This window comes from Hipposideros armiger, unplaced genomic scaffold (assembly GCF_001890085.2).
Source record: "Hipposideros armiger isolate ML-2016 unplaced genomic scaffold, ASM189008v1 scaffold_258, whole genome shotgun sequence".
NCBI lineage: Eukaryota > Metazoa > Chordata > Mammalia > Chiroptera > Hipposideridae > Hipposideros > Hipposideros armiger.
In genome coordinates, this window is record NW_017731608.1 from 1,393,466 (window position 1) to 1,418,478 (window position 25,013).

The 25,013-nt window shown below is 43.5% G+C and overlaps 1 protein-coding gene and 1 long non-coding RNA gene across 3 annotated transcripts in view; one reads left to right on the plus strand and one right to left on the minus strand.

Annotated features, from left to right (window-relative positions):
- The window catches only part of CSTPP1 (centriolar satellite-associated tubulin polyglutamylase complex regulator 1), a 180,833-nt gene that overhangs the window by 142,377 nt on the left and 13,443 nt on the right, over window positions 1–25,013 (plus strand). For both annotated transcript variants that reach the window (XM_019656428.1, XM_019656427.1), the window contains exon 4: window positions 11,541–11,625. In XM_019656428.1, the coding sequence (XP_019511973.1) occupies window positions 11,541–11,625 (85 nt within the window). The remainder of the gene's footprint in view (window positions 1–11,540; window positions 11,626–25,013) is intronic.
- LOC109390224 (uncharacterized) overlaps window positions 19,691–25,013 on the minus strand; it is a 9,612-nt gene continuing 4,289 nt past the window's right edge. Inside the window, exon 3 of the long non-coding RNA XR_002125523.1 lies at window positions 19,691–20,774. This is a non-coding gene — a long non-coding RNA (uncharacterized LOC109390224). The remainder of the gene's footprint in view (window positions 20,775–25,013) is intronic.

The following is a 25,013-nucleotide window of genomic DNA, read 5'->3' on the forward strand; positions in this document are numbered from 1 at the left end:
TATTGCCGGGTCTCCTGGTTTTTTTTTTTTAAAAAGAGATATCTGAAATATTGATTGCATTGTGGGAAATGTCTTGATTTTTTTTTTAATGTTCTAGTTCAAAATTGAAAAAATACAGTTCAAGTGAAACTAAACCTGTGTCTCCGACAGCGAGTGTTTAGAGCTTCACAAGCATTCTCTCACTTAATCATCACAGAAGCCTCGCTTCTCTCACAATTATTTATTAAAAACCAGCAATGAACAAAAGAGCCAAAACCTTTGCTCTCTTGAAGCTTAAAAATATACAGTAGATTATACAGTGATCAATACTGTGGAGAAGAATGAAGTAGGAAAATGAGGCAGGGCATAGGGCAAGTGTCACTGTTTTTATGGCCATGGGAAGCCTTCCTGGCGCAGTGGTATTTGACCAGCGACCTGAAGGAGGTAAGAGCTATGCAGGTATCTAGGGGCAGAGGGACAGCAGGTACAATAGCCTGAGACAGAGCATGCTTGACATATTCAGGGAACAGCAAAGCCAGTATGGCTGGAGTGGTCTGAGCAAGGGATGCATAGAAGGAGATGCAGTTAGCAGGGGCCCCATTGTGTAGAGTCTGAGAAGGAAGAAGTATTATCCCATTTTATAGATGAGAAAACTGGGGCTCAAAGAATTTTGCCCGTGCCACAGAGCTAGGAAGTAACAGGAGCATTTTGAACCCTGTCCTAATTCCAAATCTCATGTTCGTAGCTACACTAGAAAGCAATAACATGGGTTTCGTAGCATTTCCACTCTTTTAGCAAAGTATGTGCTACCTGGATTCAAATTATGTCCTACCTGTTCTTTAAGCTACTGCCTCAAAACCACAGAGAATTACAATGAAGAATCCTAGAATGTTAGACCCACATAGAACCCTGAGGATTATTGAGACAAACAGTTTGCACATTTTTTTTTTTAGCTGAGCCATCCTGCCACCTGTTGGCAGCTCAGTGGCAGCTCAGCTCGGGCCATGAATCGAACCGGCGACCCTGTTGCTCAGAGCTTGCACTCTTGAGCGAGCTCTTAACCAACTGAGCCACTCGGCCAGCCCTTGCATATTTTTAACAGTTCTGAATGGTCTTGCTTTTTAAAGACCCTTTGATGTCTTCCCACTGCTCATACTGTTGTTTGCTTTCCTAATTTTTAAAAAAGGTTATACAGGAATGTGACAAAATTGCAAAGGTCAAAAGGCCATACAGTCTTACATAGTTGATAATATATTTAACTTAGTCTAAGCAACGCTGATCATTTATATGTGAGGCTGACAGAGGAATAAACTGAGGCATAAAGAGTTGGCGCTTATTTGAAGGCTACCCGTCAGTGGGGAAAACAGGTACTGTGTCCAGACTCCAAGGAGCACGACCAGACTTCTGTCTTTGTGAATTTCTGTGCATAAAGGAAATTGGGTGAGTTCAACCTTTGATGCCACTGGGGTATTTTTTCATCTTTTCCCTTTCTTTTTGTGTGCCTGCCAGTCCCACTGAAAGATAAGGACCAGGGTTCAGAAAGCCTAATCATTGTGTCATTTCCCAGGATGGAGAGCCACTATCATTTAGTTCACATTTTTATTAAAATAAGATGAGTGATTCACTCACATTACAGGCAAAGAGTCTTTTACCAGGAAAACCATACTTTGAAAAACAAAGCTGACGGCTTTAAGGAGCAGTAACTGCTAACATCAATTTCCTTTCCCATCCAATCCCGGAACAGTCAGACACCCTCCTGTCTCTAGCTGCCTCTTTCTCTTACCCACACATATACATATAATTATAGATATGGTACGTTATATATGCCCACAAAAGGAAGAAAACAGCAGGAAAGACAAAGGTGGATTCATCTGCAGAGATGTGTCTGTTTATCTCTAGCCAACCTTCTTTCTGGTTCCTGCTGTTTGTGTTTCCTAAGTCTGTTTTTTTAGTTGATGGGTAGCCATAAATCCATCATCATTGGTGGAGGTTAGTAGATTCTGACGAGGGAACAGGCTGTGGTCTTTATAAATACGCCTCCATGCTGGCGAGAGCCTTTCCCTACTCGCACAATCATCAAGACCCAGGGAACTTTAGATGGGTTTTTTTATTTTTAGCCTGTGTTAGTTCAACTCACCCTCAATGAGTAACTCTGTTAGCCACTGCTTCTTTTTATATTTATTTAGAAAAGAAGGAAAATGCATTTTAAGCAAATCAAATGCAGAATTGGTTCTATTTCTTATTTATTCTGTGGGTACTTTGGACAGTGGAAAACCCAGAGAAATAATAACTTTTATCGGTTTTTGTTTTCTGTGGCTTGCTTTCTCAGACAAGTCCTCATCAGACAGTTTTGCTGATAGCTTATAAAATTCCATTTGCTTTTGTCTTGCTAATCTGTGTCTAGTCCTGTTAAATTGCAGATATAGGCTTATAATGGCTTAAAATGTGTATTGTTTTGCTATCCCTTCTCTATTTTCTTATAGAGATTAGCAGCAAGTCACCTAAACTAGAAAGGGTCTGTCAGTTTGTTTTGGGGAGGGCAAGGAAGCCAGAAGCCAGATAGATACATCTAACCCTGGAGCCAGCCTAGAAGGATGATAGAGATGGAATAGCTGGTTTTAAATATTAACAACAGCAGCAGTTGCAGCTAACATTTTTTGCATTCTCATTATGGAATTCACTATGCTAGGTGTTTTTTCTTCCATAGAAGAAACAAAAGCGGGCTGAGTTCCCAGGGCCCCAAGGATCATATGTTAAGAAAGAAAAGAACATCATAGGGAGCCTGTGAAGTAGAAAGAAGCCTTGCCCTGGAATGAGAAGGCTTGATTTGATCCTGGCTCTACCATTTACTTAGTGATTTTGTCCCTTGCTGAGGTTCATTTTCCTTGTCTATAAAAACAGAAATAATACCATTATCTTCTCCCTGCTCCACGAGGTTCTTGTGGGGATCAAAAGTGATAATGCATATGAAAATGGTTTGCATAATTATACAGTCTCTCCACCAATATCAGCACTTTTAATAGTGAGAGGCTAGAGGATTGGCAGTGCACTGCCTATCAAGAAAAGTGGTGTGCAGTGTGCACCTGCCTTCAGGCAGGAAGTCAGCTATTCACTACTCAGTGAAGAACAAAAGCAAATAAAATAATCACGAGATAAGGACTAAGGTGGTTTTAGCCACCCACTGGCTTGAGCTGGAGAATTTCGATGAATTGTGCCTTCTCTTATGCAGGTGCCATCCCACCTGTGTGCCTCAAATGAAGGAGGGTGATAACAAGGGCAGGTACTGTTTATTGAATGCTGCCCCTGTGCCATATACTAGCACTTTCAATTTCCTGTCTCTCTCTTTTTTAATCATCTCTTTTAATCCTCACAAAAACTCTTCATGATTAATATTAGTATTATCACTATGCATATTACTATTCATGTTATTAGTATTTACTCTCATTTCTAATCGGCTTGGTCAATGTCACGTGACGAGCTCCCCGAAGAACCAATATTTGGACCCTGGTTGGCTGACTCAGGAGCCTGCACTCTCACCCACGCGTTATATAACACGCAGTTAGGGCTTCGAGCCAGGATTTCTTTTTAACTGTCCTCTATAACTTCCTAGAGTTTTAAAGCAGTACCTGAGGCCTCCTCTCCCCTCCACCTCATTCCTCACACCTTTAGCCTGGGTGAGGGCTACTGAGGAGAAAGTTGGGTAACAAAGACTATTTTTATCTGTGTTATACATTGAGGTTCCTTATAAGATTTCCATTGGGGAAAAAAAGCTTATCTGTTTAAAAATTGTTTTTCACCCCTCATATACCACAACTCCCTTATTTTACAGGTGAGAAAACGGAGGCCCAGTAAAGTTGTGCCCAGAGCAATGTGATTAGTTCTTTATAGAAATCATGCCAAGTTTTTTTCTCTATGTCATGGTGTGTCTTTGTGATAGAACAGACTATTTCCCCCTTAAACAACTTGAAGGCCCTCATTCTGGCCATAAAACCCCATATAAGGAAATTTAAAATACTGCCTCTCTTTCAAAGGTTGAGTGTGGTATTCCAGCTATACCGCCATTGAGAGGGCAGAGTTTCCCTCTCACCTTTAGTTACCACGAGGAGGGATTTAGTTCATTTCCCACCTTAGCTCTTATGCCTTTCGAACCATTTCTGTTCAGCTAAGAATAAGAGTGTGTGAGCACCTGCCTCCTCCTGGATGAGAATTACACTTGGCTCTGAGGTCTGTTTCAAAGGGCACACCCTATCCTCTTATTTCCAAACAGAAACGTGAAGTAGTCAACACCTGGCAGAGCTGGACTGGTTGGTCTCTGGATTAGAATGAATGACGGTGCAAATGTGAGTCTTGAAATAACTCCTCTGATGGACTGCTGAGCCCTTTGGGAACTATGGTGCCAAAGTCTTGCCCCACGTTTTGATGTCCAAGGCTGCCTCCCGTTTCCTCAATGAATGATCAGGAGACTGTGCCCGTGCCAGAGTAACCAGCCCTGTTGCTACTGGAGAGAGGTTTTCTTTTCTCCAGGCACTGGTGCCTCCTGCCACAGTGTCATATGGCGGCCCACCCTGGGCATGTGCAAGCCTGTCGTGTTTCATGTAATCAGAGCAGTCTAAGACAGTGATCTCCCCCAGAACCAAGCCTTACCTTGGTCCTCCAGTTCTCAACAGCCCCATCGAGATGGACAGAAAACAGGGCAACACCCCAGGGTCTGACGCAATATGGGCATTCTTACCATATCAGACCGGGCCTCAGGTTCAGTCCCACAGTAGTGGCTGGGGACGGCCATGGTTAGCTTAAAAACTTGATCAGATTTACACGATCTCTGGGGAAGAACTTCAGACCCTGATAAAAAATGCTTAAATTTCTTTAAATCTTTGTATAGTATAAGCAGTTGCTAGGGAGTTGCTTTTGTTCATTCTGAAAATTACCATGAAATTGTTACTATGTCTGACTTAAGACTTTACCTAGAACATATATACTGGTCAAATAGACACTGTTACTTGATTTTGGGCTTAGTCATAATAAAATGCAAAACTAAAGAGTCTGGCTTTCTGCCCCTATTTGAACACACTGCTCATGCTCGGGGGAGTCATGAGTTGGCAAAGGATTGTGTTAATAATGGCCCCAGTACTTTACCCCACAGGTGTCACCGGAATCCATTGTTTCTCATTCCTTTTGTATTAAAATCATTTGTATAAAATCATAATACCGCTTTCAGTAAACTAATTATCATTTCCCTCCATGTATAATATAAAACAACAGTACTGCCAAAGAAGATAAAATTTAAGAACACAGCCTGCTCTTCTCCTGGGGCTTTGCTTGACAGGAACGTGGTCCTAGGATGTTAGACTCTTCCTGGGATTTGTGGTACCAAGTGCTACATGGGAAGTGAAGCTGTCAGATGTCTTGCTTCCTTTCTCTCCCCGCCATTCTCCATCACTCCCTTCCCCCTCCTTGCAAATTATAATAGCACTGAGGAATATTTACTCAGCTGTGGACTGGTACCAAAGCCTCAGTGCCCTGGGAGTTGGAAGGGGTGGTGTGGTCATGCCCCGAACTATCCATGTCCTTCCGAGCATCTCTTGGCAGAGCAACCTGGCTGAGGGCGAGTGTCATTTAGAATGAGCCTTCACAACCCCGCATAAAAGAACATAAAAACAATTGCAACTGAAAATTGGAGAGTCCACTCATGGGCTGTGGTGTTCTCTGGCATTTGTGGTCGTTTCTGTTGAGATCATGTAGCCAACCAACCAGAAGTTGTCCGGTCCTCTGGGATTCCCCATGGCTTGGTAGCGTTTTATTATCTCCAGCTCTTGTCGCACCACTAGCACACCCAGCCATCAACATGTAGACACTCACACAAATGAACTCAGACTAAACCCCATTACATCCCCCACACTTTTGGAGCCCAAAACCCATGATTCAGGCTTTGGAGAACGCTTTCTCTTGAGTCAAGGACAAAGCTATGGCCCTAGTTCCTTCCATCTGGAACTCCTCCACTGACCTCTGTTAGTGACCCCACTCTGACCCTGGAAGAGGCACCATTTCTCAGGAAGAGCAGAGGCCTCTGAGTGTACAACCACACACCTCAACAACAGTGCTTCTGAGCACATGTTGTGGACACACATGGTGATCTGTGAGGAGTCTGTAGAGATTACTGAGCTGCCCCTACAGAGCTTCCAAGGCAGGAATTTCCACAGCAAGAAGGCAAACCAGATGTAGAAAAGACAAGAGAAAATCTTCATGCTGCTTTTCCGAGAAAAGAAGTGAGGACAAGTTAGCCCTCGAATATATGGGGCATCAGTCATTTCTGACTGGATTAATTTTGTTAGTCAAAATAACCTCACCTATCACCCTGTAGGATTAGAGTTAAGATAACCAAAAAGAGAATAATTGAGTCGGGGGCTGCTTATCTTAAAAACCACAGAATTCGTGCTAGAGTTGTAATAGTGGTGAACTGAATTACTAGGAAGTAAACCTAGGTCCCTGTGGTTTTCAAGGTAAAATTGGTGATACATTCCTATGACAATAAATATTCAGGCTGAGTGAAATGAGCACTTGATGAGAAGGTGCTAGTAGTCAGCAAGCGTAGTAAATGTAATACACCTGCCATGATTTATTATGTTTCCTGAGCATTATGGTATCTACCAAACAGGACGTTTTCCACTTTCAGCTCTGTATAGCTCCTGGCATCTCCTCACGCCCCGCCTAATTGGTACTCCTGCCTCCTGTGCCTGCAGAGTCCCCAGCTCTGTGACCAGAACTTTGTCCCTCCGAATTTTTATCTGAGTCATTGCAATTCATGTTTTCATTTGTTCATTCCTTCCGCCGATATTTACTACTACGTGCCAGGCATTGTGCTAAGGGCTTTAGTTAAGTCCAAAGATTCCTCAATTTCCGGACTTCAAATTTTAATCAGTCAGTAATTATAAAATAATACTACCATTTAGTGAGCATTGGCTAATTTTTCAGAAAAGTGCCTTATATATAAATAACCTCATTAGGTTTGTACAACAATCCCATTAGGTAGAGACTGTGATTATTCACATTTTTCAGATGAGGAAACCAAGGCTCAGAGAAGTTGTATAACTTGTCCAAGTCGTACTCGTGGTGAGCAGTGGAGCCAGGCCGTCTGATTGCAAAGTCTGGGCTCTGCACTAACACGGCTGCTCTGCCCCGTTTCATGTGGCAGCCTGGAGGGTGTCTGTATGTTTCACGTAGATATAAAGTCTGTCAGTCACCCGACATGAACAATGCTACCAGCAGAAGTCAAGGCCTCCACCACCGACCAGCTGGATCCCACCTGCGAGAATGGAAGCTGCAGGAGCTGTGGAGTCAGGCAAGCGCAGGTCTGAATCTCAGCCCTCCCTCCTCTCACTGGCTGTTTCCATGAGAAAGTAATTAACCTCAGTTAAAGAAACCCTAGTTTCTTTATTTCTAAGATAATAATCGCAAATACTAACAGAGCACATAGGATGGGCCATCGTTCTAAGTCCTTAAACTCACAACAACTGCATGATGTTGGTACCATCATTATCCCCATTTTATACGTGGAGAAACTGATGCATCCAGAGCTTAAAGGTCAAGTAATTTGAATTCAGCGGCGAAGCTCAGATTTGGACCCAGGCAGACTAACTCTAAAGTCCACGCTAGTAGCCACACTACCAATGTCATGCTTGCTCTGGAGATGATAGGATCAGGGACGTAAAACCCTCTGGGCCAGAGCCAGGCACGGAGTTGATGGGACGATTATAAAGTTTAGAATAAGGAAGTTTAACACCTTTGACCACCCACAAGAAGAGAAGCACCAATTTGTGGTGAGTGCTCTGATTTTGATCTTATACCAAAGACTTCTTACATCTTTGCCTTTGAACTTGCAGGACTTGCTGGCTGAAGCTTTCCTAATTGTGGGGATTCCTTTAGAGGAGGCATCTGTTGGTACACACCACTTACCTTCCCTGCACCTGTCAGGTTGCAGAGTGGCTTGCAGGTGGGCAGGGATGAGAAATGGTGGAGTGGCCACCAGCACAGGTGTTCTCACCCCCACCCTCTCATTGCCCCCGGCCCAGCACAGGCTGTGGTGCTGGAGCTGTATGTAGTCTTTCCTGTTGACAGTAATTAGAACCTTTTAGACTAAATTTCTTCCTTTAAAAAAAAAAGAAAGAAAGAAATCCCAATTCACTTGAGTTGTCTCCTTGATCCAGTTCACCTGGAGCTATCTAGTTTCTGCTGTTTGTTTGGAGGGGAAGGCAGGCTCTTAAGCCTGCACACATTGGAGTTGATAAGATCAAGGTGCTGAAAATGTTAGCTGGCTAAATTTTGGAGCCAGACGCCTGAGTTTGAATTCCAGTTCTACCCCTTAAGCATGCACCATCTGAGTTTGTGTCTGTGAAATGGGGATAACAATAGTGAAGATGAGACAGGCTAACACATGTAAAATCCTTGGAAGCACAGTGCCTGACCCACAGTAAGTGCTGAATAAATGTTAGCTGTTGGTATTATTATTAAGCCCATCCAGCCCCCAGTCCTCCTTTCCTTCTCAGCCTGGAACCTTGCTCTGGAAAGTCAGGCTCTGGACCCTTCTCTCCTCACTCACCAGGTCATTTCATCTCTAAGCCTCCATGTCCTTATCTGTGAAATGACCTGGGAATAATGGAGTCTACTTCATAAGGTTGTTGTAAAGGTTCAGTGAGCTAGCTCAAGGCCAGAGCAGAGAGCTCCGTCTCTCTTCAGTCTCATCACTGTTAGTCCCGAAGCACAAAGGGCTGCCTGGAAGTGCCTGTGAAATCTTGGAGAGTTTTAAGAGCCAAGGGGCCCAAGGGTACACAGGAGCATTTAGGGTTAACTAGCGCCTGAGCGTCAGTCTCCGGAACTCGGGAGACCGCTGGCTTGTTCATGACTGTACCGCTGTGCCTGGAACCAAGGAGGTCCATGATAACATCAAACGAGTGAATACCGCAGAAGAGTATTCAAGAAGGTTCGGCTCAGGCAACCTGACAGAATTTTCAAGGCAGAACACTCCTAAGTGTTCAGACATTTAAACTCAGCAAGAAACACCTTCCTCTTCCTCTCCCTTCTGTCTTTGCCCCCAGGATTTAAAAACAAAACCAAAATAACTCTCATTGTTTGATGTTACTCTGTTCTAGACATTCTGCTAAGTACTTTATCGACATCATCTCTTTTAATCTTGAAGTCAACCCTGAAAGGTAGGTATCATTTCCATTTTATAGACAAGAAACTGAGATGTAGGGAGATTGAGCAATTTTCCCAAGGTTGCATAGGAGTACCTGATAAATTGTAGAGCCAAGATTTGAACTCCAGCCTGTGGGACAGGAAGGGGACAGTGTTCTGATTTGGGGACAAGTCTTACCACTCACCATTCTCCCAAATAACCCACTGTGCAAGCGAGGAGCGTCTCCAAGTCACAGATGCCTCTCCCTTGAAACCGCCTGGCCTTGTATCACCTAACCACTACATTAATAGAAGTAGAATTGTGGCCTTTCACAGTTAAGGCGGTAAAAGTTGTTTATTTGCCTGACTTTCATTCATCACTTTATCAGACTATCTCCCTTACTTTACATTTGGGAAAGTCAAGTTCCAGAAGTGGTGGCCGCCAGGATGTATTGTTTTTCTCATGTATTTAGCATTCCCGAGAGTCTGTTGCTACATTACAGAGGTACAAAATGATTTTTGTAAATCATTCTTCTCTTTGGGAAGCAAGTTTTGAAGTATATGAGTTAGAATATCATCAAGAACCCAAAGGGAGCCGAGGGTCTAGAAACCAGGAGCCAGAGATTGATGCTCATCATTGTGTGTTGATTACATGTGGGGGTTACACAACTCTCTCTCTCTGTCTCCCTGGGTTGCTCATTTTCCTTCACTCTGTTTACCTTCCCAAGGATATTTCGTAGGTAATTATGGGGATATGTGTGCATTTCTGTGAAACACTTTGATTTCCCCACCCCCAAGAATGGTAGCAGGTATATCCATCAAAGTTTAGCCTAGAAAAAGCACTGATGATGCAAAGATAGAACTTTCCTTTATGTACTTCCTGCCAGAAATCACTCCTGTCTCTATCTAGGGAGTTCTGGAGTGAGATTAAAGTGGGAGCACATTATATTCAGTGGCTTTTCTCCCTTCCCTTTGCCTTTCCTGTCCCTCACCCCAACTCTGAGACCACGTGTGGCGATTACTCTTTGCCTTGAAGAATCAAACCTCCTACCCGGCTGTGCCCGAGGTCAGGCAAGTGAGGAGAGGAAAGTACACACCCTATTGTGGCGAAGACGAAGGCCACAAAAGCCATCTTGATCCTTTGACCTATATTGACGCCGATTCTGTTCCTTGGTGTCCCTGACTTTGGCAGTGTGGTTAGTTTAACTCTCTGCCCCCACCTTGAATTGAGCTTTGATGAAAAAGTAGTAGGAACCCAGGCCTGTCCCTGGGGATTTGGGGTTTTGGTCTTGGAAAAGCATCAACCGAACTCGCCGGGGCAGGAGCTCTGGATTCCTGTGGCTTGGGCTAACTTAGGTCCAGAGAAACCAAGTGCCTATGATCATCATCTTCATTCTCCACATGCGGCCATGCCCTTTGGATTCCCTTCTCTCACTGTTCTCCCAGCTAGGATGGCTTCCAGGTCTCCTGCTCTTCTCGCTTTACCATGAGCATGTCCTTCCATATTTGAAATGCTTTAGTGTATGGAATACTTGTGGATTGCTGCTGCCTGGCTGATGGAAAATCTTTGGGGTTAGCACATGCAGTCCCAAGACTGCTTTTAAGCATCAGTGTATTTCCTTTTCTCCCTTAGGACCCTATAAGCTTCCCTGAGATTTACCTCTCTGGGTTTTCTGTCGGGCCGCAGAGCCTCGTCCAGGCTTCTCTCTCCCAAAGCACTGCTCTGTATATCAGGAATCATTTGGTTGCCTTTATTGTATACCTTGGACCTCTAGCTTGGCTTCCTGTATGTGATGACCAGCTTTGTGTGCAGCCATCAGAAAGAAGCCCGCCTGCGCAGCACTGGATGATAGAGTAATCGGGTCTGTGGGTTGCTATACTGTGTGCCTCTCCATACATTGCAAGACTAAGTTTGCCTGAGTACTGCTTGCACATGGTCTGTAGATGGTCTTTGGGCACCTTGTGGTGAATGTTACCATGCCAGAGAATTTCAGCAGATTTAACTAGCTTTGAAATGATTCCCTCTTGCAGATTTTTAAACACAAGGAAAACCAAACCAAGAAGGCTGATAAAAGGGCCCCTCTTGTTCCCCCTTCTCACCCGGCATTTTTCAAACCAGTGAAGCTCCTTTGGCCAAAATGTTGCAGCTGGGTGCCTCCCACCCAGGAAAAGCTGTGTTTAAATACTGACCTTAAAATCTAACCCCTAAAGTGTATAAATACTGACCTTAAAATCTAACCCCTAAAGGGTAGTGGCTAGCACACTCTTAACTCTTACCTTTAAAAGAGCAACTCTACCGAGACAAGGTCTGAAACCCATGAAATGACCAAAAAGAGAGCAGTGACTTCACATGCAGGGGCCTCATGTGTTTCTCTCCATTTCCACTTCAGATTTGCTGACCATGAAAGAATATCACTGTTTGCTGCAATTACTGTGCCCAGATTTCCCGCTGGAGCTCACTCAGAAAGCAGCCAGGTAAGTCTCCTGGGCTCTGGAAGCCAACTCATCCATCTGTGGGACAGGGTTTCTTAGAGAAACCTGAAATGTATACAAACAAACAAACCATTAAGGAAGAATAAAACCATTAGGGAAGAAACTGGTTTTTGGAGAGGGGTCTATTTGGAATTTGCCCAAAAACATCGTACTTGCTTTCTTTCAAAGGGAAGCCAAGTGATCCTTTGTGGTTTCTGTGGGGAGCCTTAGGGTCTGGAGATGGAGTTGAGGGGTGGTGAGATGAAGAGACGCATACGAGCACAAAAACCCCTAGAGGATATGCTGAGAAAAGAAGAGGCAAGAGTTGGCAGCAACTTGTGATAAAGGGGGTTGAGGTTGGAGACTAGAGAGGCATGAGGGTGACAATGCCCAACTGAGGGTAGAATAAATTGTAGAAATTATGCCAAAAGAAGGTTTTCAAGATTACTCCAGAACCAGGAAGATTTAGCAGAAATAGATACAGTTGGAGCCCCCTAATTTCTGTTTGGTTTCACTGTCATTCACATTTTTTAACCAAATGAGGTTGTTGGACTATGTATGCTTCAATTAACTTTTACTTGACACAAAACCTGAGCTCAGTTGGCAAATGGAAGTATAGCAAAAAATCCTGTTTTCTGAAAAATGCCATAACAGAGGATTTTTAGGAAAATACTCTTTACAGGCATACCTCGTTTTATTGCACTTTGCATTGCTCTTCACAGATCATTGTTTTTTACATACTGAAGGTTCGTGGCAACCCTGCGTTGAGCAAGTCTATTGATGTCATTTTTCCAACAGCATTTGCTCACTTCACGTCTCTGTGTCACATTTTGGTAATTCTTGCAATATTTCTAACTTTTCCATTATTATTTTATTCATTATGGTGATCTGTGATGAGTGATCTTGGATGTTACTATTGTAATTGTTTGAGGGCACTACAGAGCACCCATATGAGAGAGCTTAATCAATAAACGTTGTGTGTGTTCTGACTACTCCACCTATCAACCATCCTCCCATCTCTCTCCCTCTCCTGGGGCCTCCGTATTCCCTGAGACACAACAATATTGAGATTAGGCCAATTAATAACCCTACAGTGGCATCAAAGTGTTGAAGTGAAAAGGAGTTGCACGCCACTCTAAATCAAAAGCTAGAAGTGAGTAAGCTTAGTGAGGAAGGCATGTGGAAAGCTGAAACAGGCCGAAAGCTAGGCCTCTTGCATCAAACAACCAATGTATGCATACAAAGGAAAAGTTCTTAAAGGAAATTAAAAGTGCTACTCCAGTGAACACTCAAATAATAAGAAAGTTTGAAAACAGCCTTATTGCCAATACGGGGAAAGTTTTAGTGGTCTGGATAGAAGATTAAACCAGCCACAAAATTCCCTTAAGCCAAAGCCTAATCCAGAGCAAGGCCCTAACTCTCTTCAATTCTGGCAAGGCTGAGAGAGGTGAGGAGGCTGCGGAAATAGAGTCTGAAGCTAGCAGAGGCTGGTTCATGAGGTTTAAGGAAAGAATTTGTCTCCATAACATAAAAGTACAAGGTGAAGCAGCAAGTGCTGAGGCAGGAGCTGCAGCAAGTTGTCCAGAAGCTCCAGCTAAGGCGGCTACACTACGGATTTTCAGTGTAGATGAAACAGCCTAAGATGGGAAGAAGATGCCACCTAGGACTTCCATAGCTAGCGAGGAGAAGTCAATGCCTGGCTTCACAGCTTCGAAGGACAGGCTGACTCTCCTGTTAGGAGCTAATGCAGCTGGTGACTTTCAGTTGAAGCCAGTGCTCATTTACCATTCCAAAAATCCCAGGGCCCTTAAGAATTATGCTAAATCTACTTTTCCTGTGCTCTACAAATGGAACAACAAAACCTGGATAATAACACATCTATTGACAACATGGTTTACTGAATATTTTAAGCCCACTGTTGAGACCTGTTGCTCAGAAACAAAGATTTCTTTCAAAAAAATGACTGCTCATTGACAATGTGCCTGGTCACCAAAGAGCTCTGATGGAGATGTACAATGAGATTAATGATGTTTTCACGTCTGCTAACACAACACCCATTTTGCAGCCCATGAATCAAGGAGTAATTTCAACTTTCAAGCCTTATTATTTAAGAAATACGTTTTGAAGGCTACAGTGATTATTCTGATGGATCTGGGCAAAGTAAATTGAAAACCTCTGGGAAAGGAGTCACCATTCTAGATGCCATTAAGAATGTTTGTGTTTCATGGGAAGAGGTCAAAACATCAATATTAACAGGAGTTTGGAAGGAGTTGATTTCAATCTTCATGGATGACTTTGAGGGGTTCAAGACTTCAGTGGAGGAAATAACTGCAGATGTGATGAAAAAGCAAGAGAACTAGAATTAGAAGTAGAGCCTGAAGATGTGACTGAACTGCTACAATCTCATGACAAATCTTTAGTGGATGAGGAGTTGCTTCTTATGAATGAGCAAAAAAGCGGTTTCTTTTTTTTAAAGATTTTATTGGAGAATTGGGGGAGGAGAACAGTGCTGGGGAATCGGAGGAAGGGAAACAGACAGGTTGCTGTTCTTTTGTTCTTTAGTCTAGTTGTGGAGGACGTTGCTTCACTGGCCCATGTTGGTATTATCATTGCCCTCTTACCGGGTGAGGCAGATTGGTCACCGGCCTCTGGACAGCCGCTCACGGCGGCTCTTGGCAGCTCACACTGGCCGCTGGCCACTCACGCTGGCTGCCAACCACACACGGTAGCTTATGGCAGCCCACTACAGCAGGGGCTGCAGCCTACGCCGTGGCTGGCGACTTGCGGCAGCCCAGCTCCAGGTCGAGCTGTTGTTCACCATCTTAGCTGTAGAGGGCAGTGTAACTGGCTCTCATGTGGGATCCAAACCGGAGCCCTGCTGCTCAGAGCTGGCGTCCCAAGCCCAATCTTAACCAACGCACTACTCAGCCAACCCAAAAAAGTGGTTTCTTGAGATGGAATCTACTCCTGGTGAAGATCCTGTGAAGATTGTTGAAATGACCATAAAGGATTTAGAATATTTCATAAACTTAGTTGATAAAGCAGCAGCAGGATTTGATAGGATTGACTTCAGTTTTGAAAGAAGTTCTACTCTGGGTAAAATGCTGTCAAACAGCACTGCGTGCTACAGAGTAATCTTCCATGAAAGGAAGCATCAATTGTTGCAGCAAACTTCACTGTTGTCTTATTTTAAGAAATTGCCACAGCCACCCCAACCTTCAGCAACCACCACCCTGATCAGCAGCCATCAACATCGAGGCAAGACCCTCCACCAGCAAAAAGGTTATGACCTGCTGAAGGCTCAGGTAGTGATTAGCATTTTTTTAGAAATAAAGTATTTTAAACAAGGTATTCACATTGTTTTTTAGACATAAGGCTGTTGCATACTTAATAGACTACAGTATAACGTAAATGTAACTTTTATTTGCACTAGAAAGCCAAAAAAATTTTGTGTGACTTGCTTTATCACAATATTTGCTTTATTGCTGTGGTCTGGAAGTGAACCCACAATATCTCCGAGGTATGTCTGTACTACACCATACATGTCATTATACATTTGTCCACACTCATAGAATGTACAACACCAAGAGTGAACCGTAATTTAAACTATGATCTTTGGGTGGTGATGTATAGTGTAGATTAATTGATTGTGCAAATGTACCATTATGGCAATGATGTTTATAATGGGGGAGGCTATGCATGTGTGGTGGCAAAGAGTTATAGGAAATCTCTGTACCTTCCCCTCAATTTCACTGTGAACCTAAAACTGCTAAAAAAAAAAAAGTAAAGTCTTAATAATAATTTTTTAAATGTCCAGCTTTCTAAAATTATAATGAATGCATTTACCTTTATTGTTTCATTTAAATTCATTCATGTTGGGCTGGCCGAGTGGCTCAGTTGGTTAAGAGCTCGCTCAAGAGTTTGAGCTCTGAGCAACAGCGGTTCAATTCCTGACCCGAGCTGAGCTGCTGCTGAGCTGCCAACAGGTGGCAGGATGGCTCAGCTAAAAAATAAAAAAATTTAAATTTTTTTTAAATAAATTCATTTACTTTAACTATCTTACTTAATCCTTATAAAAACAATTACTTCCCATTTTACTAAAGAAGAAAACTGATATATCTCAATTAAAAATTAAAAAAAAAAGAGGAAACTGAGGCTCAGAGAGGTTAAGTATGTTGCCTGAACTTACTGACAGCTTGTAAGTAGCAGAGGCATGATTTAAACTCGGGTTCCCCGAATCCAGAGACTTTGCTCTCAACCTCCTCACACCCCTGCCTCCCTTCATCATGACATCATTTTCTGCCTGGTGGTTTAACCCACTGAAGCCAACGCTGCGTGGGCCACTCTGCACCAAGAATCGCCTCACTCCTGAAACAAGCCCACCAAGCCCCTCTGCTGACTAGAAGGGCGGAAAGCCACTGTTGCCAGCCAGCAAGACCGCAGCTCACACCGGGGCTGCTGTTTTCCAGTTCACAGTCATATGCAAAACCTGTTTAATGATCACACACCCAAAATTTTCTAGGTTGTTTTTTTTCCCCCCTCATTGTTCAGTGGTTCCTTACCTTTTCCAGTGGCAACTGGCCACTGGTAAAAGCTGCAGTTCAGGTTTTACAATTTTAACTTATCTGCTCTCTAAAGGAGATTTGGGGTTTTTTGTCCCCTTAGCTGAAAAAGGGGTGTGGGAGATTATCTCTTGTAATTTAAAAGCAGCCAAGTGGAGTTAGCTTCAAGTTTCCAATGATAGCTCCCCGTTGGGGTCAGATCATTTTAAGGAAGATTCACCCTCAACATTCTGGGAGGAAAAACCCAGTCTTTTTAAAGACTGGGCTTAATCATAAAAATCAGCTACAATTTCTACAGAGCTGAATAATAAAAACCAGCTATGGTCTCTAACTAAAGAATCCCCAAAGAAAAGGAGCCATGAGTGTGTGTGTGCCATGAGGGCAAGTGGGATCTACACCAGCCTTGTTTGCTGCTGGGTCACTGTCACTTAGCACAGCACCTGGGTACATGCCAGACACACCGTAAATGTCTCCCAAGTGGATGAATAGTCCTGTCTGCCAGTTTACATGGTTCTAATAGGCCATGGTTCTAAGCAACTCTAAGGACAAAGTCAGAAACTATATGCTCTATTCATTTGTTCATTCATTTATATTATTCATCAAACATTTTTCTTTTTTTCTAGATTTCCAGGCTTTTTTTTTCCACTATACATAGTTACTACCACATTATTATTTTTATTAGTTTCAGGTGTACAAAACAACATAATAACTAGACATTTACACCCTCACAAAGTGATAACCCCCCCCCAATCTACTACCCCTCTGATATCGTATATAGCTGTTACAATACCATTGACTCTATTCCCTATGCTGTACTTTACATCCCGTGACTATATGTATATATTTAATTATAATTGACATTCAATATTATTCTACTTCAGCTTCAGGTGTATAGCCCAGTGGCCAGGCATCTACACAATCTATGAAGTGATCCCCTTGATAAGTCTAGTACCCATCTGACACCCTACATAATCTTTACAACATTATTGATTATATTCCCCATACTGTATTTCATATCCCTGTGACAGTTTTGTGACTACCAGTTTGTACTTTCTAATCCCTTCACTTTTTCCCCCATCCAAATATTTCCTTTTTAACAGCTTTTGGAGATACCATATAATTCATCCATTTAAATTGTAAAATTCAGTGGCTTTTAGTATATTCACAGAGTATATTCACATCAATCACCACAACCAATTTTAGAATATTAATCAGCCCCAAAAGAAATCCCGTACCCCTTAGCCATGACTCCCTAATCCCTTCCCCCTCCCCAACCCAGGCAACCACTAATTTACTTTCTGTCTCCATAAATTTGCCTATTCTAGACATTTAAAATAAATGAAATCATATAATATGTGGTCCTTTGTGACTGATTTCTTTTCACTTAGCATGTTTTCAAGGTTCTCCCATGTTATAGCACATGTCAGTACCTCATTTCATCAAATATTTCTTGAGTGCCAGTTTTGAGCCAGGAGCTGTGGAACACTCTGGGAACAGAGCAATGAGCAAGTTATAGTTCTTGCCTCTCAAGCAACTTGACCTTTGTTTTAAAAGAGGATCGCTCGGGTACTGGTCACTGCCTGCCACCACTTTGTGACATGTCACCTTGGTTTCTTTCACTCCAGAGCAGCCACTGTCCTCCTTTCCCATTCCTGAAAGGTAGGTGGTGAGTTTAGGAGGGTGAGATTTCTGTATGAGTTTCAGCCCCCAGCAGTCACAGCTGTGCATCTGTCCCATCCACCTCCCAGATCCTTCCAAACAGTGATATGTGGAAGTACTGAAAGATTAGCGTAGAAGTAGTAGAATCCTTTGAAAACCACAGATTGTTACAGTTATTGATACCAAGGGGCTTCTCAGATGGCATTCCCCTAGCTGTGGCCCGAAGCTTACCCACTCCCTCACCAAGAGGCCTCCTATTTGAAGGAAACTTCAGACCTTTCAGTTCGAGGAGGAGGAAGCATTGTAACCAGTCCATGTCAATAGCAGTGCAAGGGAATTATGGGAACACAAGTATAAACAACAGCAGGGCCTAATGCTCAGGATACCGGCTGCAAAATTAGAGATGAACTCAGAACTAGGGGAAGTCTGCTTTCTCCCTGTGTACGAGCATCAGGCTTCTGTGTCAACCCTACCTCCCCAATGATATCCTTTCACCACCTCCCGCTGGTGTGTGTGTAGAAAGACTATATAATCCCAGAAAGTGCACTGGTTGTGTACGCTATTCTCATTCTGTCCAGGGTCCCTACTTCCCCACCCGCAAGTCCGGTATTCTGACCAGAATGGCAGTGGCAGTGCTGCGGTCTTCCGGGCAGCTACTGTTGCCAGAAGAGGCACTGCCCTCTCCCGTCTCGCTGCCTGGCTTCCTTTCCTCCGGGCCCTGAGGTCTGGGGACGGGCCACAGAGGAGGCTCCAGCCTGTGATGATGTGTGCCTAAAAGAATGTCATCCACAGGCAGCTGTGCTCCAGAGCCTGTTCAGGGGCATGGCGTCTCCACAAGCGCCTGACTTCTGTGCTACAAGCACTGTGGCCAGGCCCCGGGGGCGGCAGGTGTGAGCTGGAAACACAGGAAGGGAAAGAACAAACAGACTCCACAGCAATGCCCAGCCAGGGGGCCTCTCCACCTCACACAGTCAGTCCTGCAGCAGCGGCAGTCATTCAGTAATTTTATCCCGAAATGATCACCGTAGCATCTCTGTCTCTCTCCCTCTGGACTGGGGGGGCTTTCCTGAGGGTCCAGACCATGCAATTAGAGACTTCTTTTTGTAGTTGTTGTTATTTTTTTTATTAAGGTACTACAACATTATATTAGTTTCAGGTGTACGTCATGATTCGATATTTGTGTATATTACAATATGATCGATCACCACAATAAGTCTAGTTAACACCTGTCACCATAAAGTCACAAAATTATTTTCTTATGATGAGAATTTTTAAGATCTACTCTCTTAACAACTGTCACATATACAATACAGTATTATTAACTATAGTCACCAGGCTGTACATTACATCCCTATGATTTGTTTATTTTATAACTGGAAGTTTGTACCTTTTGAGCCCCTTCGCCCATTTCACCTACCCCTCAACCCTCACCTCTGGCAACCACCAATCTGTTATCTGTATAAGCTTTGTTTTTTTGTTTTTCTTCGATTCCACATATGAGATCATACAGTATTTGTCTTTCTCTGACTGACTTATTTCACTTAGCGTAATGCTCTCAAGGTCCATCCATGTTGTTGCAGATAGCAAGATTTCATTCTTTTTTATAGATGAATAATATTCCACTGTGTGTAATACATATATAATATAACATTTTCTTTATATAGTCATTCATCAATGGACACTTAGGTTGTTTCCATGTCTTGGCTATTGTAAATAATGCTGCAGTGAACATGGGGGTGCATATATCTTTTCGAGTTACTGTTTTCATTTTCTTCAGATTAGTACCCAGAAGTGGAATTGCTGGAGCGTATGGTAGTTCCAGTTTTAATTTTTTCAGGAACCTCCATACTGTTTTCCATAGTGGCTGCAAGAGCTAGACTTCTTGAGTTCAAATCCTGGTTCATAATTTACCAGCTTGTGTCCTTGGGGAAGTTATTTAATTCCTCTGAGCCTCAATTTCCTAATTTGCAAAATGGCAATAATAAGAGTTGTAATTATTGAAGAAGTATGTAATGTGGTTAAAATAACGCCTGGCACAAAGTAAACTTTCACCATTACAAGAACTAGTATTAACCTTGACCTGTAAGAGCACAGGCATCATAGGGTTAGAAAGACCTGTGCATACGTGCCACCTGTGCCCTATTAACTGATAACCTTGAGGCTCTCAACCTCTCTAAGCCCTCTTACCATATTTGTAAAATAGGCACAATAATAGTATCTAACTCATAGGGTGGTTGTAAGAGTTCAACAAAAAAATATATGTAAATTGCTTAGCATGTTGATGTTCAATAAGTAATAGTTTCTTGCTATTAAAATATTGTTGGCATTATTATTATTATAAGAATTTTAAGAGATAAATGAGAAGTTCCTGGATTCCCCAAGGCAGTACTTTCTGGCCTTCTTTCACTTCACAACACTCAGAAAATATAACAAAAAGTAAGGTAAAGATGAGACTGCCTGCAATTAGCCTGCAGGCTCTGGCCTCCTCCCAGCTAGGCCAAGGGAACCATCACACCTGTAACCCATTCAATGCCCAAGTGACACAGGGTTCGGAAGCTCCACTCCAAGGGTGAAGATTTAAAGCAGTGCATCAGAATCACTGGCAGTGTTTATTAAACCACAGATTTAACTCATTTCTCCCTCACTAAAGGCCTGATTCCCTAGTGGATAATATGTGTTTAATAGGAAAAGCTCCTTTATCATGATTACATGCTGAATGCATGTAGTGCTTCAAAGGCACATAAACTCCTAAGAATCTAATTTAGACATAGCAACTCACCCCCATGGAAGAGAGTCACTTTTCAGCTGGCCCCTGTTCCACGAAGGCCAGGACTCAGGTCCTGGGGCCACAGGGCCCTGGATTCACGTTCCAGTTCCTTCACTTACTGGCTTGTGACACTAAGCAACTTCTCCAAGCCTCAGTTTCTCCATCTGTAAAATGGAAATAATAATAGCACCTGCCTCATAGATTTGTTTTAGTGATTTAATAAGATAATGCATGTAAAACACCTGTCACATAGCCCTCAAGAAATATTGTGTATTTTTAGAAATTATAATTAGTGAATGGGGAATGTGTTTCATTCCTACATTCATTGTTCAAATGTTTACTGAGCATCTACCACCTGACAGACCTCATGCCAATCACTAAGGATACAGCTTTATGCTTTTTTGGCATCTTTCTTTCTTTATGTCTCTCCCCTGCAATAACCTTCTGCACAGATATGCTCCCTGCATCGGACTTGCCATATAACAGTATCACAGTTGCCCCAAAAGTTCTTTCTCCAAAACAGACTATCCTTTCCTTCCCCATTCTTTCATTCACCAAATATTTATTGAGGGCCTATTATGTGCCAGCCATTTTGCTGGTGGAGGGGCTATGACAGTGAGCAAAATAGAAGCTGTTCCAGCCCTCAAGGAAGTGACAAGTGGATAGAGCAGCAGACATTAAATAAATGAAGTGCTGTAGGAACATATAAACATGAGACCTAACCTAACCTGGGGAATCATGAAAGACACTTCCATGGAAAAGAGATGTTCATTTAGGGACCTGAAGGATTAGCAATAGATGAACTTGCCCTCTCAGCCACCAAGACTTATCACAAGGCCATCATAATTAAGATAGTATGTTACTAGAGTAAGGATGGACAAATGGATCATACTAGAAAGGCCGGAACAGACCGATGCATTTATAAAGACTTGATATATAAAAGATAGTATTTCAGAGCAGTAGGAAAAGGGATGATTCAATAAGTAGTGGTAGGGCATTTGTCTTTCCACATAGGATGCAATAGATCGCTACTTCATACCAAATCCAGAAGTCAGTTTCACACAGATTATAGACTCCTGTGTGGAAGGCAAAACTAGAATACTCTTAAAAGAGAACAGAGGAAAATATTTTTATGGCCACCAGGTCATTAAAGAATTTTTTTTTTTAAGATTTTATTGGGGAATTGGGGGAGGAGTACAGCGTTGGGGAATCCGGGAAAGGGAACAGACAGGTTGCTGTCCTTTTGTTCTTCAGTCTAGTTGTGGAAGACGTCGCTTCACTGGCCCATGTTGGTATTATCATTGCACTCTTCCCGGCTGAGGCAGATCGGTTGCTGGCCATTGGAGAGCAGCTCACAGCGGCTATTGGCAGCTCATGCTGGCTGCCGACCACTCATGCTGGCTGCCGGCTGCTCACGGTAGCTGACAGCAGCCCATGGCAGCCCACTGCAGCCTACACCGTCACCGGCGAGTCACAGCAGCCCAGCTCCAGGTCGAGCTGTTGTTCACCATCTTATCTGTAGAGGGCACAGCGTCACTGGCCAATGTGGAATCCGAACCAGCAGCCCTGCTGCTCAGAGCTGGCGTCCCAAGCCAACTCTTAACCAATGAGCCACTCAGCTGGCCCAAGAATTCTTAAACAAAATACAAAAAGCCCAAGCCCAGTGGACAAGATTGATAAACTTGACCACAAACAAAATTACATTCATTTACTCAGTCATTGTTTCATGGATTGTTATTCATTGTTTCATTTATTCATTCAGTCAGTCATTGTTCATTGAGAGTTCCTGTTATGTGCCAGGTGCCAGGTTCCTGTTATGTCCTCCAGGTGCCGAGGACAGAGCAGTGTGGAGTTGACCTTTTAGAGAGAGGATAAATACCAGCTAGGAAGCAAGAATTCCCTGAGGCAAACTGAACCCTGGCCACAGCTGTGAAAGTGCTGAACCCTAAACCACTGGACTACTAAGGAATTAAGAATTTAAATTTTCTATTCAACACAAACCACCATAAACATGGTTGAAAGACAAGCCAGAGACTAGAAGAGGATATTTTTGTATATATAACTAACAACAGATTAAGCTACAGCATTTTTTTAGTCCACAGAATTTTTTTTTTTTTAAGCTGAGCCATCCTGCTACCTGTTGGCAGCTCAGCGGCTGCTCAGCTCGGGCTGGGAATCGAACCGCTGTTGCTCAGAGCTCAAACTCTTGAGCGAGCTCTTAACCAACTGAGCCACTCGGCCGGCCCCACAGAATTTTTTTTATAAATAACTCCCACAAATCAATAAGAAAAATAACCTCAGTTGAAAAATAGTCCAAAGATATGAACAGGCAGGAGAGAAAACCCTAACAGCTAGTAAACACGTGGGCATATTTTCATGCCCAAACTCACTAGTCATCAGAGAAATACTCAATTTTAATTAAAACTGAGATACCACTTTATACCCAACAAGTTGGCAAAAAAATTGAAAGTCTGACAATACAAATATTGGTGTGGATGTAGAACAGTTGGAGCTCTCACAAGCTGCTGGTGGGAGTGTAAATGTGTGTCATCGCTTTGAAGCAATTGGGACAAATCTAACAAAGTTCAGGAAGCGTACCTGGTTGTAAGGAAACCTGCAGCATTGTTGTAATAGCTGCCATTGGAACTTGCTGCATGGCCCCTGCAGTAGAAAGGACGAAATGTGCTACCTGCACCGTGTGGAATTCTATCCAGCAGTTCAAATGAATACAGGGACATATATATGCATCAACATTGAGAAACCTCAAAATATCAAATTACTGAATGATGCATGGAGCTTGAAATCAAGCCCCCTGCCCCGCAAAGCTACATGTTTTAAGACTATAGACATTTGTGTGGGTTCGTACAGTATAGAAATATGCAGAGGGATGCTAAACCTCCAAGTTCAGTGGTGATCTCTGAGGAAGAGGACAGAGGAATGAGACGAGGGCGGGGTACATAGGTGAGTTGAAGGGTATATGTAATATTTTATAAAGCTTTTAAAAATTGAAGCAAGGATGGCAAAGTGTTAAGTTCTGATAATGTTGGTTAGTGGGTACACAGGTGTTTGTTACGTTATTCTCTGTAATTTTCTAAAGTTTTAAATATTTCATTTAAAACCATGAGGACAGGTAGGACTTCGGTGGGCAGCAGTGAGGGGGGAAAGCAGCCTAGGAGAAGTAAGCAGCCTGGAAAGACGCCAGGCTCTCAGCAGAGATGACCTAGAGGAACTGCCAGAGGCCATAGGCCTGGAGTTGGAAGAGTATGGGGCCATGCCTTGGATTTGGGTACAGGCGCACCTCAGAGGTATTGCAGGTTCGGTTCCAGACCACCACAAAGCAAGTATTGCAGTGAAGCAAGTCATAATCTTTTTGCTGGGGGAGGGCCTTGCCTGCAATTTGTAAAGAACACAACATCTGTGAAGCACAGTAGAGGCTCCATAAAGTGAGGCATGCCTGGATTTATCCTAAGAGCATGGCACAGTTCTCCCCTAACTGTCAGCCTTCTTGGGACAGCCAGGATGGGGTTTAAATGCCTGAGCTGGGTCCTTCCAGCTGTCTGCCGGGAAGAAGCAGCATTGGGAACCTAAGCTTCCAGCCCTCCTGGGGGCAGTCACTATACTCTGATAACAAACCCCACGAGTGGGAGAAGGGACATCAGAGAGCACGGAGCCCCCTCGTTCTTACCAGGTGTGGCTGCAGGCAGACTCTGAACTATGTCAGAGTCAGAGAGACCTGTGTTGGAATTGCAGCTCTTTCGCTTCCGGCTTGTAACCTTGGTCAAGTTTCCTAACCTCTCTGAACCTCTGTGTTCTCAGTAAAGCTATTCATTGAGCTTCTTCATAGGATCAGTGTGAGAGGAAAATGAATGACCGCTGTGTGGTGCTGACAGTAAGCCCCTGAGGAGCAGGGACTGTCATCCACACTTCTTAGGTGCTACTGGCAGGTGGGTTTTGGGGTGCCCTGGAGGTGCAGGCTGGAGCCGGGCAGAGGAGTGACCTGGACATGCCACGCTGCTGCGAGGGCCTGAACTTGTGGCAGCTTGTTCAGCACGACGGTGCCTCCAGCCCAGTCCAGCAGAGGGGGAGCCCTAAGGAAGTGTCCCAAGAAGCTGTGACAACAGCCTTTCCCCTCCCACCTGGAGCAGGAGCCAGGATATAGTTCATTCTCACTCAGAGCCTTGATATTAAAACAGACTGCAGAGGGCTGGCCGAGTGGCGCGACGGTTAAGAACTGGCTTCAGATGCCAGAGGCCCTGGTTCGGATCCTAAATATGAGGGCCAGTGACACTGCCCTCTACAGCTAAGATGCTGAATAACAGCTCAACCTGGAGCTGGGCTGCTGTGAGTCGCTGCGACGGCGTAGGCCGCAGCCCCTGTGGCAGTGGGTTGCCATGGGCTACCGT